The sequence below is a fragment of the Liolophura sinensis genome, chromosome 12, assembly GCF_032854445.1.
Source record: "Liolophura sinensis isolate JHLJ2023 chromosome 12, CUHK_Ljap_v2, whole genome shotgun sequence".
Classification (NCBI taxonomy): Eukaryota; Metazoa; Mollusca; class Polyplacophora; order Chitonida; family Chitonidae; genus Liolophura; species Liolophura sinensis.
In genome coordinates this window covers 8,500,798-8,513,611 of record NC_088306.1, presented here as the reverse complement: position 1 = coordinate 8,513,611, position 12,814 = coordinate 8,500,798, and the positions used below count along the sequence as shown (strand labels likewise).

General features: G+C 42.2%; 1 protein-coding gene across 1 annotated transcript; it reads right to left on the bottom strand.

Annotated features, from left to right (window-relative positions):
• Positions 1 to 966: 966 nt before the first annotated feature.
• LOC135479412 (orexin receptor type 2-like) lies at positions 967 to 11,245 on the bottom strand. The gene is made up of 4 exons (XM_064759240.1): positions 10,379 to 11,245; positions 10,088 to 10,179; positions 1,516 to 1,525; positions 967 to 1,134 (listed from the first exon to the last, which is right to left on the bottom strand). Exons 1-4 carry the CDS (start codon positions 11,243 to 11,245, stop codon positions 967 to 969), a joined length of 1,137 nt encoding a protein of 378 aa, XP_064615310.1.
• Positions 11,246 to 12,814: the final 1,569 nt, after the last annotated feature.

The window sequence follows — 12,814 nt, the reverse complement described above, 5'->3', positions numbered from 1 at the left end:
TGTGTCCAGTGGGGTGCAAGTCCGTACGAATCAAAGTATTCCCCCGGAAACAGGGTGGGTTTGGACACACGTCTATGAAGACGGAGGCACGGTCTGTGTTGATGACGCAGGCTCAGGGTATATTGATCACTGGGTGATAGAGGTGGTCCTGAGCGTAGACATCCTCAGCACGGTGCGGTTAAACACTCCCGCCTGTAGCACACGTCGCAGTTGCACCGTGTCCATGTTGTTTTGTTTTTTTCAGCGGACGAAGTCACAGAGCACGTTTCGGCTTTTGTCTATTTCTATGATATTGTTAAATTCGGCGTTGCACACCACGTTAATGCTTTCCGGCAGTGGCCTGGCAAACCTCATCTCCGGTCGCAAATCACCTTTCTGGACGAGGTTCAGTTGGTGATCGTCGTGAGGTTGGGGGTCAGGTCAAAACAAAACAGCATGTTGCCTTCGGCGAACGTGGTTCGAAGTTCTCCTCGTCGTGAAACACTTTCCCCGTGTTGGTAAGAGGTTCATGTACGTTCTGAGGAAATCCCGATCTCAAAGTCGAGGTGTCATGGGGTTTGGCAGGAATTTCCCGTCCGAGGCAGGCAAGGCGACGAAGTTTGTGTACAAGTGCTGGAAATGGAACGGGTTTTTAGTGTAGCTCCTGTCAAAGCCGTGTTGCTCACCATCCCACCAATAAACTTGTCGGTAAGTTGCCCAGAAATAGGTTTTGTTCGTTGATGAGGGTGTGGCCTTTGGGCACGGAGAAATACTTGGTCAGCACGTGGCGGATAGGGTGCTTGGCAGGGGCGTTGGCCCAAGTTGAACACCCGCTGGTGACTTTGACTTTGCGCACAAAAATCATCTTCTCAAGCGGGTCTCACCGGAGACGCCTGCTTGGACGGGGTGAGACAGGTGCGGACGGTCATGTTGTTTAGCAGGTGACGCCGTTGCAGGAACATATAGCAGTGCAGGCGTCCCACAATATCAGCAGGCCGACTTTGGGGTTGTGATCTGCAACCGTTCGTCAAACCCCGTGTTGGTCTCATCCGTCTCGTCAAACCTCCCACGGGTGTCCATGTACCACAAGGGGAGGACAGCTGGGTGTTCTTGGTACATGTTGTTGATGAGTTGGACGTTCAGGGAGACGTCGACCTGTTGCCACAGCGAATGCAGCCACAGGTTAGTCGGAGCTACACGTTTGCCGCCCTCCACAAAATCTCCAAAAGTTAAAGCGCGCCGCCGTCGAAATGAAGTGTTAGTACCACTTTACCGCGTTCAGATGAGACGAATTGGCACGTGTCGTCCCTAATATCAATTTTCACTGTCGAAAGAATGCTTGTGCCGCACAGCCATGTATTCCACGTGTTGGAAGGTCTTAGAGATATGCTGCCCATAGCTGGTACAGCGGCGGCGATGAGGGGTTTGAGCCAGTGATGGAAGGAGAAACCCACCGCGTTGAGAATCCGTCCTTTCTTAGGAGAACACTTTTCTTGACCAAGGTGCGAAAACCCGTCTTGTGACGCTGTAACTTACCCTTCTGAGCCTGTGATAGTTGAACATTTCCATTTAACACATTCTTGGCACACTCACACAAACACCGAAGTAAACCCGGATCGATGCCGCGCAGCATGGCGTGTCGAATGGGGGGGGGGGGGGGTGGAGGGGGGGCCAGCAAGGACAGCAAGGGGCTGTAACACTGGAGCCGGCGTGACATCGCGGATGGTTTTTGAAAAAAAAAACCCAAGTAGTGTGCGTTCAGACTGATAGTGAGATGATCTTTGATTTTGTTCAACTAGTTCTGCACGATGTACACCACGCTGATATTGCGGTGGTGGCTGCCTTTGGTAAAGAGTTTTGTCACGCATTCGTCCGCTTAAGCCATCAAGTCGTCCACGACGACCAACTTCCATTCCCCCGGGCCGAATGCTGATGGGTGGGCACACCTTCTTCAAAACGAACGTTGGGTAACGTGGTGTACAACGGCTGCCAATCCCTGTAATACCAGACCATGCATTGCGGCAGTGGGTAAATCAGAGCTTCAGTGTGCGCCACCAACTGTTTCCCGTCGGTCCACTGACGATGCAGGTAAACGGATGTTTACGGATGACAGCTACTCCCGCTACTGCTGCTGCTGGTGGGGTGGAAACGGTGATCGGTACCGAAGTGTTGTTCGGGAACGATGGTCGGTGGTGCTGGCAGAGTTGGGGTGAACTGGGAAATCCCGTAACTTCAACCGGGGAGTGATGGCTTGGTTCGTGAACGCGTCCTGCTTGGCGGTTAACGCCGTGGTGGGTAGCGGGTTGGAGGTCAGGTCATCGCCCGTGACGGTGCTATTAAGCGGCCGCGAAATGTCACTCGGCTACGAAGGTGGTGATGGTGGTGTTGACGGTGGTGGCGGCGGCGGGGACAAAGGCCTCACGGACCAACGGAGTTCAAGGAGCTGCTCTTGCGTGTAACATGATGTCACGCGCATGAAGGAGCGCGGACTCAACGATACACTCCCTCCTCCCACTCCTCCTCCCCAATCCGAAACGTTTGCAACATACTACACTACTTCCATGGCTCAGTTGGTTAGCGCGCTGGCGCAACGTAATGGCCCTGGAGCCTCCCACCAATGTGGTCGCTGTGAGTTCAAGTATAGCTCATTCTGGCTTTCTCTCCTGCCCTAAGTGGGAAGGTTTGCAAGCAACCTGCGGATGATCATTGGTTTTCCCTGGGCTCTGCCCGGTTTCCTCCCACCATATTGCTGGCCACCGACATATAAGTAAAATATTCTTGAGTACGGCGTAAAACACCAATTTAATAAATAAATAAATAAATAAATGTTAGAAATAATATCTCGTGTAATGCATAACAGACTTGACTTGCTAATGTGGTCCAGCGAGTTACAACATCTGTTGCTACTCAGACATTACTCACTTGGCCAAGTGGAAACGATCAGCCCAAAACCATATCCGTCCAGACTACTGTTAAACCTGCAGGTTAGGGTAAATATAGCGCTTGTTCTACACAGACTATAACAGCACCTTAAGTAAGTTCTAAAAATATAGAACCAGTACTTAAAGCAGCTGACTCTAATAAATTTCAAAACAAAAAGCCGGGTAAAGCAACGAATATTAATAATAATAAACCAAGTGGTCCTGTGGAGCCTTCTTCTAAGGTCACTAGGGAACCTGTCCGAACTTTTAATACGGGGGATGACGTTTGTCCTTCAACATCAGATGCGGATGTGATGGATACATCATCACCACCTGGCAGATCCTCCAGCCGATCTCCAGGGAAGGGTCTTCCCCGGTCCAAACATAAAGAAAAATATCCTATACGTTTCCCTCCATAATGTCTAAATATGACAAAATTATACAGTGGAATTGTCGAGTTCTTAAGGTAAACTCTATTGAAATAACTAGTCGAATCATTAAATCCGATTGCCCTCTGTCCTCTGGAAAGTCACCTGAAGATATCTGACAAAGTTAAATAAATCTTCAAAATCACACACTTATAGTACTTATTCTAATGAGGAAGAGCGAGCTTTGTCAGCTTTCCACTTACACAATTCAGTAGAACAATTGCCAAAACCTTTTATGATAATGGGGGATTTTAATTCCCATAACCCCCTATGAGTTAATAATAACATAAATAATAAGGGCAAGATAGTGGAAGGGTCCTTATCTAAGGAGGAACTGTGTTATTTCAGTGATGATTCTAATATTTATTTACATCCGGGTAATGGCACTTATTCTTTCACGGATATTACGAAGCCCGTGTTTAAACATTGTATTATATATATATTTTTTCTTCCTGAGTCATTGTCTGACCTACATTTTCCCATTTGTTTACATTATAGCCTGTATTGTAATTCAGTCCAACATTCTCAAGGCTTCGGTGTTTATGAGTTCAGCGTCATTGTACATAGCGTATACATTCTGGAAATATGTATCGGAGTTTTCGTTTACGTTAGTCTATAAATATGACCGACGGAGTCATTCATTCAAGTCCACTTGTGAACAGTTTCTTACTCAAGTCTATTTGAGAGCAGTCACATTTACTGTCATTCACTGTGAAGGAATTTGCTGGGTTTGGAGATATCGGCTTTCCCGCCATTCGGCATTCGTCATCTGTATTCCATTTCCTGTACGCAGTACTTGAATTTGAGCTTGTGTTTCTCCACTTACTTTTTTGGGGGGACGTTATTTTGGAGCCTGTATCGCTCTTTGTCTCTTTGTGCATTAAATACATTTCATCCCAGTTTATCCTGAAAGTGACTTTGTGTATATTTCCGAGGAAACATACATCGACAACGCGGCATCACGAACGCTATTGTTAACCCGTCCGCCTTGAGTAGTTACACATTCACAGGCAGTTGGGGAATACACGACTTATCGGACTGTCATCGGTAGACCGAGGAATTCATCTTAACTGTGGATTCTATATTTGCGTAGACTGACTCGCCCTTGGAAGCCCGAATATTTCACTCGGATTTGAACGAAGTAAGATACATTATCTATGTATTTGTAATTATTTGTATTGTTTTGTATATAATTATCAGTTGTATTTTTTGTCTATTTTATTAAAAAAAAAATATTTATTGAACTCATTCAAGCGTCTTCTTGTTTCTTTGTTTGATGTTGTGTAAGGCCTATCGCTGATCTGACCGTTGCACAAGCAATTTTTTTTCTCATCTTTACTCTCCCATAGTGGTACACTTACACAGATCCATTACTTTTCCCTGAATTTTGTTGGACAGTGCATCTTTGTGGTGGTGACCATTTTCCTGTTATCATAGAGGATGTCACTTCTAATTCTTTATCCCTGAGATCTCGACAAGTCCAAAATCCAAAAGTAAACCATGATACGAAAATGACTGTCGTAAAGTCATACAGGACGAAAAAAAGGCTGAATGCAGATTTAACCATTGTCCTACCGATGATAATTTTTAACCAGGTTCGTATGTTTAGGTCTAAAGCTCGTCGATTTCTTTAGCCCAAGAGACGATCTTTTTTCGGGACTTTGTTTCAGGCATTATGTCATAAACACCCAAACCTGCTGATGGTCGTAGGTTTCCCCCGGGCTCTGGCCGGTTTCCACCCACCATAATTCTGACCGCCGTCGTATAAGAGAAATATTCTTGAGTACGGCGTAAAACACTAATCAAATATATAAATAAATAAATAAAAACACCCATGCATAAAGAATATGCAATAAGTTTGGAATATATTTTAGAAAGTTAAATAATAAAAATAATAAAGCTAAAGTTCAGCATTTGAAAGATGGAGATAATGTATTAACTTCTCCATCCGATATATCTAAAAAAAATTAGCTGAGAAAATTTCTAAGAAATCTTCATCTGAGAATTATACTTCAGAGTTTCAACATATTAAAAGCCAGAAGGAAAAATCCAACTGGCCTTTACTTCCAAAAATTTAGAAGATCATAATCGTTCTTTTAATATCGATGAACTGCATAAAAAGGCACACGATACTGCTATATTACAAGTTTCCGAACCATTTACCACCAGACCCACTTGAGACTCTCCTGGGCTTACTTAATGATATTTGGACAACTGGTGATTTTCCTCCGTCATGAAGGGAGGCGTGTATTATCTTGGTTTCCAAACCGGGTAAGGATCATACTGATCCGTCTAATTACCGTCCCATAGCTCTTACCAGTGTGTAAAACTTTGGTACGGATGATAAATAATATTCTTTCGTTCCTCGAAACGAACAAGTTACTTTCTAATATATACTGTGGTTTTCGTCACTGTGTTTTTCTTATTGACACTGTTGACACTGAAGCATAGGTCGATGGTAAACACCACATATAGGCCCCTCCTCGCAAATCCAGACTGGCAGCAAATAGACGACTTGCCGTTTGTTTGGCGCCTGTTTCCACTTCTTCCCAACTTTCCGCCAATTTTTTCTCAACTGCGCATGCTCTCAGCAACCGGACGTTCCAATCTTCCCGTGAGAGCGGCGCATCTACGAAAATAGGCCGTTTCAAAACTGAACTGTTTCAAACCCTTTCTGTTAGTTTAGAATTTCAGATTTGAGATTTACGGTACCGGTATTTTACATTTTGGCCTAACTGTTCGTTTAAACTGAAATGCTTTGCTTTACACAGTGGACTGCATGGTGTTATAATTCTATAAATAGAACAACAATTTTGGAACTTCATATAGAGCTGTAAGACAGCAGTTTATAATGCAAATACACAGGCACAAATGCATAAAATTACAGTGAAAAATTATCTTTTTACAGTGAAACGTGGTGTGAAATCTGACAGCAAAATGCATTGAGAACACACAAATGATGGTAAATCTGTAGATTTACAAAACAACGATGAACAGATGTATTATCGCAAGAAAAAGGGAAGTAAATGACTAACACTGGAATGCACTGTATATTTAAAATCACCTTATACTGTGTTTTACATATAGTTTTACAGTGTACCGTTACTTTTTTAACTGAATTAATTAGTCAGATGTGTGAATAATAAGTTGGGCTTAGGCATTGATAATGTCATGTTGCAAGTAAACTTTATTTAAGTAATAAAAAAACGTTTCCCCCATTCTTTTGTCGACAGACAGCCGAATTTATTGATTTTACGATTTTGTGAAAGACTCTTGATTATTTGACGAGATACGCCACAAGGTTCGGCCATATCTGGTTGCACAACAATCACCAAGACACCAAGAAGGTGTTAAAGTCTATTTTACCCCCCAAATTGTGGAAAATGTGGCAAAACGTGCATATTTCATGCTGCTATTCTGCTTTATAAACTGTGCGAAATATAGAGGTTATACAACGCGATACCCTGTGCTACGATGGATATCACTCCAGTCTTAATTTTCAGAATCACGTGCCTCTCACGAGAGTGACATCCATCGTAATACAGCGACTCGAGTTGTATAATCTTACATTACACAAAATTTTCACTTTTTAAGTCGCTTAAAACACTTCCATTTCATTAAGACACGAGTTTCGCTGGCTTTGTCATAGTCATGAATATATATGAGATGAGAGGTCTTTTGACCGTTTGAAAACATTACGAAACACAACACAGGTCACTCAAAACAAGTCTCTCAATGACTAATAGTTATAAATGACAGGTAAAAGAAATGCACCGTTTTATTCAAAAGCATATTCAATTAGCTGGTAAATTTCTTCATTATCATAGTGGTGCACTCGCCGACCCAGCTTGCACTGGTACTTGGTAGTTGGAACCAGCGACGGCAAGTATGTGTCGAGTGCATATCACCAGGTTTACAAAACACAATGGCAATAAAGGTTCGCAATCGTAAAAACAATCAAAGGAATCACTGATAAAAAAAAAACTTCGAGTAACAACAACAACACTTTATTTACTGCAGCTGTGTTTGATTGTAAACTTTGTAGATTTCTTGACAGAAATCTTACAAGAATGAAGACCAGAAACGTCAAATCGCCGTGTACGAATAACTTACAAGTTATGATGTACACAAGTTCAGGAGTAATCAGGACTAATAATTAGCTGATTAATTAACCCTAGGCTACAACTGACTGAAGCTATTTCTGGACTAACAGAGTCAGATAACAGTAGGCCTTGATCACAACTAAAATTATATATAGACATCAGTGAAAAACGGTTTGTTCATGAACCAGGTCTCAAAAATAGCCTACCACTGATTAAGTACTAGGCTATCGTAGTCTATGCATGATTTAGCCTACTCAGTAGCATGCATTGTGTCAGGGAAATTGTTTTTGTTCATCTTCTGCACCACATGTTTTTTTTCCTGAGCAAACAATTAGCATGAGGTGCATATATGTACAATGTATCTGTAGCACACCTTTCTTTATATCTGTCAATACTAACAAGAGTGGAAACTACTGTCACCTGTACACACACAATTTAACTTAGTGGACCTACCTGTATGTGAGATTTTTAGGGCGAAAACTGGAAATTCATCCTTTACAGCTAATTGAATTGTTAAGCTACTACATTAATGTGATTTTTATGTTGTTTCCCTAATCATCTTCATTGGCTAACATTTTATGACGGTGACCAATTAACATTGCTTTGTGGAATTGGGGACATAATTTAGATCAGAATATTACGCCGCCACTTTGAAAGCTTTGTTTTAATTGGCTACTAGATGCCAGAAACAATAATTTCACTATTTGATTAACAATTAACAATAGCTTATCGCTAAGATTAACACTGCTAATGATTGGTAAACTAGGTGTTCTTGATTGACAGTTCGGAAAGGTCTATAAGCATATAAGCCCTCGTGGACGTTTGGAAGATTATTTTGTTAAATATAACACACCTATTGTATCAATTCAACCTAACGATTCTGTTAGATTAACAAGGTATTATGTTGAATGAGACACATTACTGTGTTGAATGAGACACACTACTCTGTTATAATAATACAATACATTCTAGCATCAATCAGATAACAGACTTTCTGTTAAAATTAACAGATTATTTTTTGAGTGTAAGACTCTCATGCAAAAACTAAAATGTTTTAACACGCATTATTAATATCCTGCACTAGTCAAAACTGAGAGGAAAACTTTCCCGTTATCTAGCTATGCTTTAGCACAAATTCAAGAAAATCTCACACTGCCAAGGATATCTTTACAAAATATTTTAATTAATTCATTTGTTTCTTTGGTCTTTAACGCCGTAATCCAGAATGTTTAACGATTATCACAGCGAAAAAAGCTGTGTTCCGCGTTACGAAATGACAGAAAGCAAAGAAATTCAAACTCGAAACAATTGCCTTAAAATCGAACGTCTTTTTATGTGGAAAGCAAACATTTGAATCCAAGGAGAAAAAAAACGTTGGTCCTTTCCCAGATACCCAGCAAACGTCCAAACTCACACTGACAAGAGTTGTATTATTCCCGGCAATCTTTTTCGTGAGTCTCAAGTCTGCTGAGGTAAGACTAGCTCCACGAGTGAAGCTAACTATGTACTATCGTACCGAGCTGCTAGCTCAGCTTCACACACTCCTGCAATGATCCGAGATGCACTCGCTGTTCTACCTTAACAGCGGCTTTAAATCTTAAGTATTAAACCCTGACCTTGTAGATTTATGCATCAATGAACAGATAGATCATGTCTGCATACAACTGTAGCTTCAGTTTTATGTTCCTATCAACAGGTCGGTAGAGTAAATCATTGGTCTTTTGATGAAACGTCTTCGCTTCGGTATACTTCCGCCATGTTTGGACTAAATTTCACGCAATAATCAACTTCATGTCACGTGACATCGTGAAACCCCGGTCTTTGTATCACGTGGTTTTGTTTACTGGGTTTCCCTGACCTTTGGCCAAAAGTCACACGCAGTACTGGAGAAACGTCAGAAGAGCGAGATGTCGAGTGAGAACGTTGTTAATTGCGGCTGTCATTTTGCCACAGTATGGGGACATGTCGAAGGAGTTTCTTTGCAACGACTTGTCAACAAGTGAAAAGAACTGAGGGATGTTCTAAGCCTTTGCAGTCTGCGTGACGCGCAATCTATTTATAGCCGGAATCCCCAGGTCACGTGACGGCGAATACGGCAGCAAAAATGGCGACTAATCCCATCCAAGTTGAAGAAACTTGTGCGCCAAAATCGTTTGACTTCGTAGTTCAAATGGGAGTAAGGACCGTGCGTGTTAGTTTTGAAGCATCCCTTTAAGTGTTGCGTCTTCAGAGGAACCAGTTTTCCGCCGGTTAGGACAAAATAACATCATTAAAAACTTATCCTGCCGATAGTCACAGATCTTTTGAACATATTGTGTGATACCAGAAGTCAGTGTGATTCTGTCTGCTCGGCTTGTCAGTGCATCGTTAGACCAGTTGAGCCAAATTCGTGTGGCCACGGTGAGATTAGTGCTTTATAGTGCATTGAGCCATTTGGGGACAAAATTATTTAGATATTTATTTTGATTAGCGTTCAACGCCATTCATAATTACGCTGATCGTTCTTTACGATGGTGGGAAGTTTTACAGAAGAAAATAATTCAAGTATCACGACATTTTCAAGATGCAAACAGAAATGGCGCCTGGTTACTTGGTTACGCCTGGTTAGAAGTTAAGTCGCTGGCGTATTTTACTAATCCTTAGTTTGCAATCATACCTGAATTGCTTGTTTAACAGACTGTATATAATAGGGTTGATGGAGTGGTTAACTAGGAACAGAGAACGCCAAAACCTCTCAAGGGCCGCCGCCTGGAGAACGTTTTCTTATCAAACTCCTGGCCCGTTCTGTTGACGTCTCCCGCACTAAAATAATCCACAACGGGAGCCAGGACACCAAGAATACAACAGAGACGAGAATGAGCATAGAAGACGTTTTACTCATCGGCCCGCGCGCAGGACCGCGGAACTTATTCTGTGAATTACATGGTTTACGGATGCCGTCCGCTACGCTCTTGTTGTTCATGGTACTGCCGTTTATTGAGTTAACAAATCCTCTCTGTTTTCCTTTTTGGACAGGGCCGATCACGTGTTGCACAATACCGCTGGTGGTTGGCTGTTGAGTAAAACGAACTTGACCTTTGAAGGTCGTGTCTTTGAAGGTCACTGTGGGTTGAGGTCTTCGCGCTCTTCGGCGGACACGCATGGCAACAAGAATATACAACATGATTATGAAACAATACCCGGCAATAAAAATGGCAAAAAGCGTGTAGACATGGGTCTTATGAAGCATGCTGCCGCGAACAGAGTCCAGTATACCGCAAGTGGTGCCGTTGACCACAGCACCACCATGGTGCTTGTACACCTGTGTAGAAAGTCCATAGACGTATGGAACTGAGACAGACAAGATGGAACCTACGAACAGGCTGACCCAGAACAAATGGGTCGCCATTCTGATGGTTATCCCAGGTTTTAGTGGACGGCACACCTTGTTGTACCTGTCGAGAGCGATTGCCATTAGCACAAGCAAAGAGGCGCTCGTGGACAGGTAAGTCGAGTAGAAGTAAATCTTGCACATTGTGTTAGATAGGAATGTGAACGTCTTCAGCAGAACGGCAAGCATGAAGGGCATCACTACCACACAAACAAACAAATCAAACATACCCAGCTGCAGAATAAACATATTTGTGTTGGACTTGCCGATTTTTGTCGAATACACAACACACACAATGACATTGCCAACGATCCCGACCAGCATACAGGCCACGACAAGCGCGATGGTGGATGCATGTGCTAGCGCCTGCTCTTTGTCACCTTCCTTCAACAACATGGACAGTTCGTACAATTCCTCAGTCGAATTGAGACGAGTGCTCGCCATTTTGGAACACCAACGCCCAAAGTTGTGCTCACTCTATTCGCGGTGAAGATAATATCCAATGCGCCAACACCAATGCGTATTCCTGATTTGATTTGAAAAAAATGAAAGAGGAAACTTCATCCGATAAGCATTAATGGAGTGTGACCCCTTCCAGAGTTGGTAGTGTAGCTATCTGCATGGAGCTGTAATGTCTTTGTTCCTCGAAACTTTTGGGATAAGGTTTTTTTTTGCATTGATAGACTTAGTTAATTGATAACTCATTCATAATAAGGTAAGTCTCATCCAAAAGACAAGTGTATAAACATTGCCGAACATGCCACTTGTCCTAGGTTGATATCATATACAATGCAAGACCGGTCTTCTCGAATCCAAGAAGGATATGTGCACAACTACGTCGTTGCATTCTCGAAGACATTCATTTCGATTATGTGTCTGTTAAAGAATAAAAACCATAAATTTGAATCGACATTTGGAAAGTTAGTACCTAACACGTTCTACTGATACAAGTTACAAGTTCACATTCAACGAAGTTAGAAATAAGAAATAGCAGTATGTGTTAATGGTAGTCACCCTAGGCTTATCAACATGTGTTAAAGACAAGCACCCTAGGTTTATCAGTATGTGTTAAACATAAGCATCTTAGGCTTATCATTATATGTTAAAGATAGGCACCCTAGGCTTATCAATATCTGATAAACATAAGCAACCTGAGCTTATCCGTTGTCTATGTAGACACAGCTGTACAGTTGTAGCTTTAGTTCAATTAACTTTGTTCAGACCCGAATCAACGGTATTTTTCTTTCAGTTCAAATTTCGTTCATTTTTGCTCTCTAATTACAATCGCAAGTTACCGAGAACACGAACAGCACTCACCGGGAATTGTCTGTCCACATGAAGAAGACTGTGAAGTTAATTCTTGGAAGTATACCGTATAAAGATCAAGTTCTTGGAACAACCTGTGTTGAATATCACGTGGATAGAACATGCACCGTTATACACGTACTTTTAAGACCCGCTCTGATGTTGGACAAACCATTTCACGGTAAACCTGTTGGTAGGCGCTAAGCTTTGTACACAGCGTTATCAGGTGTCACACATAATAAGGTTCTCTCGAATAAACTGGAGGAAAATAACGTTTTCGTTGATGTTGGATACCATGTAATATCCATGTACTCACTCCTCCGTTAGTCATGACAGCTTTGAGAAGCGAGAAAACTATACACTCGGTCATGTGTAAATTCCATTTGCTTTTCCACAAAAAGAAAACATAGTCAACGTTTCATCCGATGAAAGCTTCCGTGCTTGTTAACACACCACGTCACATCATTGTTGTTGACAAAACTCCTTCACTTTCTTTCTCGCCAAACCTTTTCTAGTTCGTAGTCAACTCCAGAGGTTCCGTACGTTGTGCGCTTTTCGTGTGTTTCCTGCTTTCCGAGCGTTTTACTTTTTTTGCTTTCCGTACGATTTTCCCTGGTGACATATGTTCATGAGAGCATACACCCTTTCCTCACTTTCCCTCAGGCAGTAGCATGGCAAGCCAGATGTTGACACGGTCTTGGGTACAAA

What these genes read in the sequence shown, in the direction of transcription:
- LOC135479412 (XM_064759240.1), bottom strand. Translation starts at nt 11,245, where the DNA reads ATGGCGAGCACTCGTCTCAATTCGACTGAGGAATTGTACGAACTGTCC. An exon ending in GTACCATGAACAACAAGAGC is followed by an intron (nt 10,180 to 10,378) that starts GTAGCGGACGGC and finishes AACGTTCTCCAG; the next exon opens with GCGGCGGCCCTTGAGAGGTT.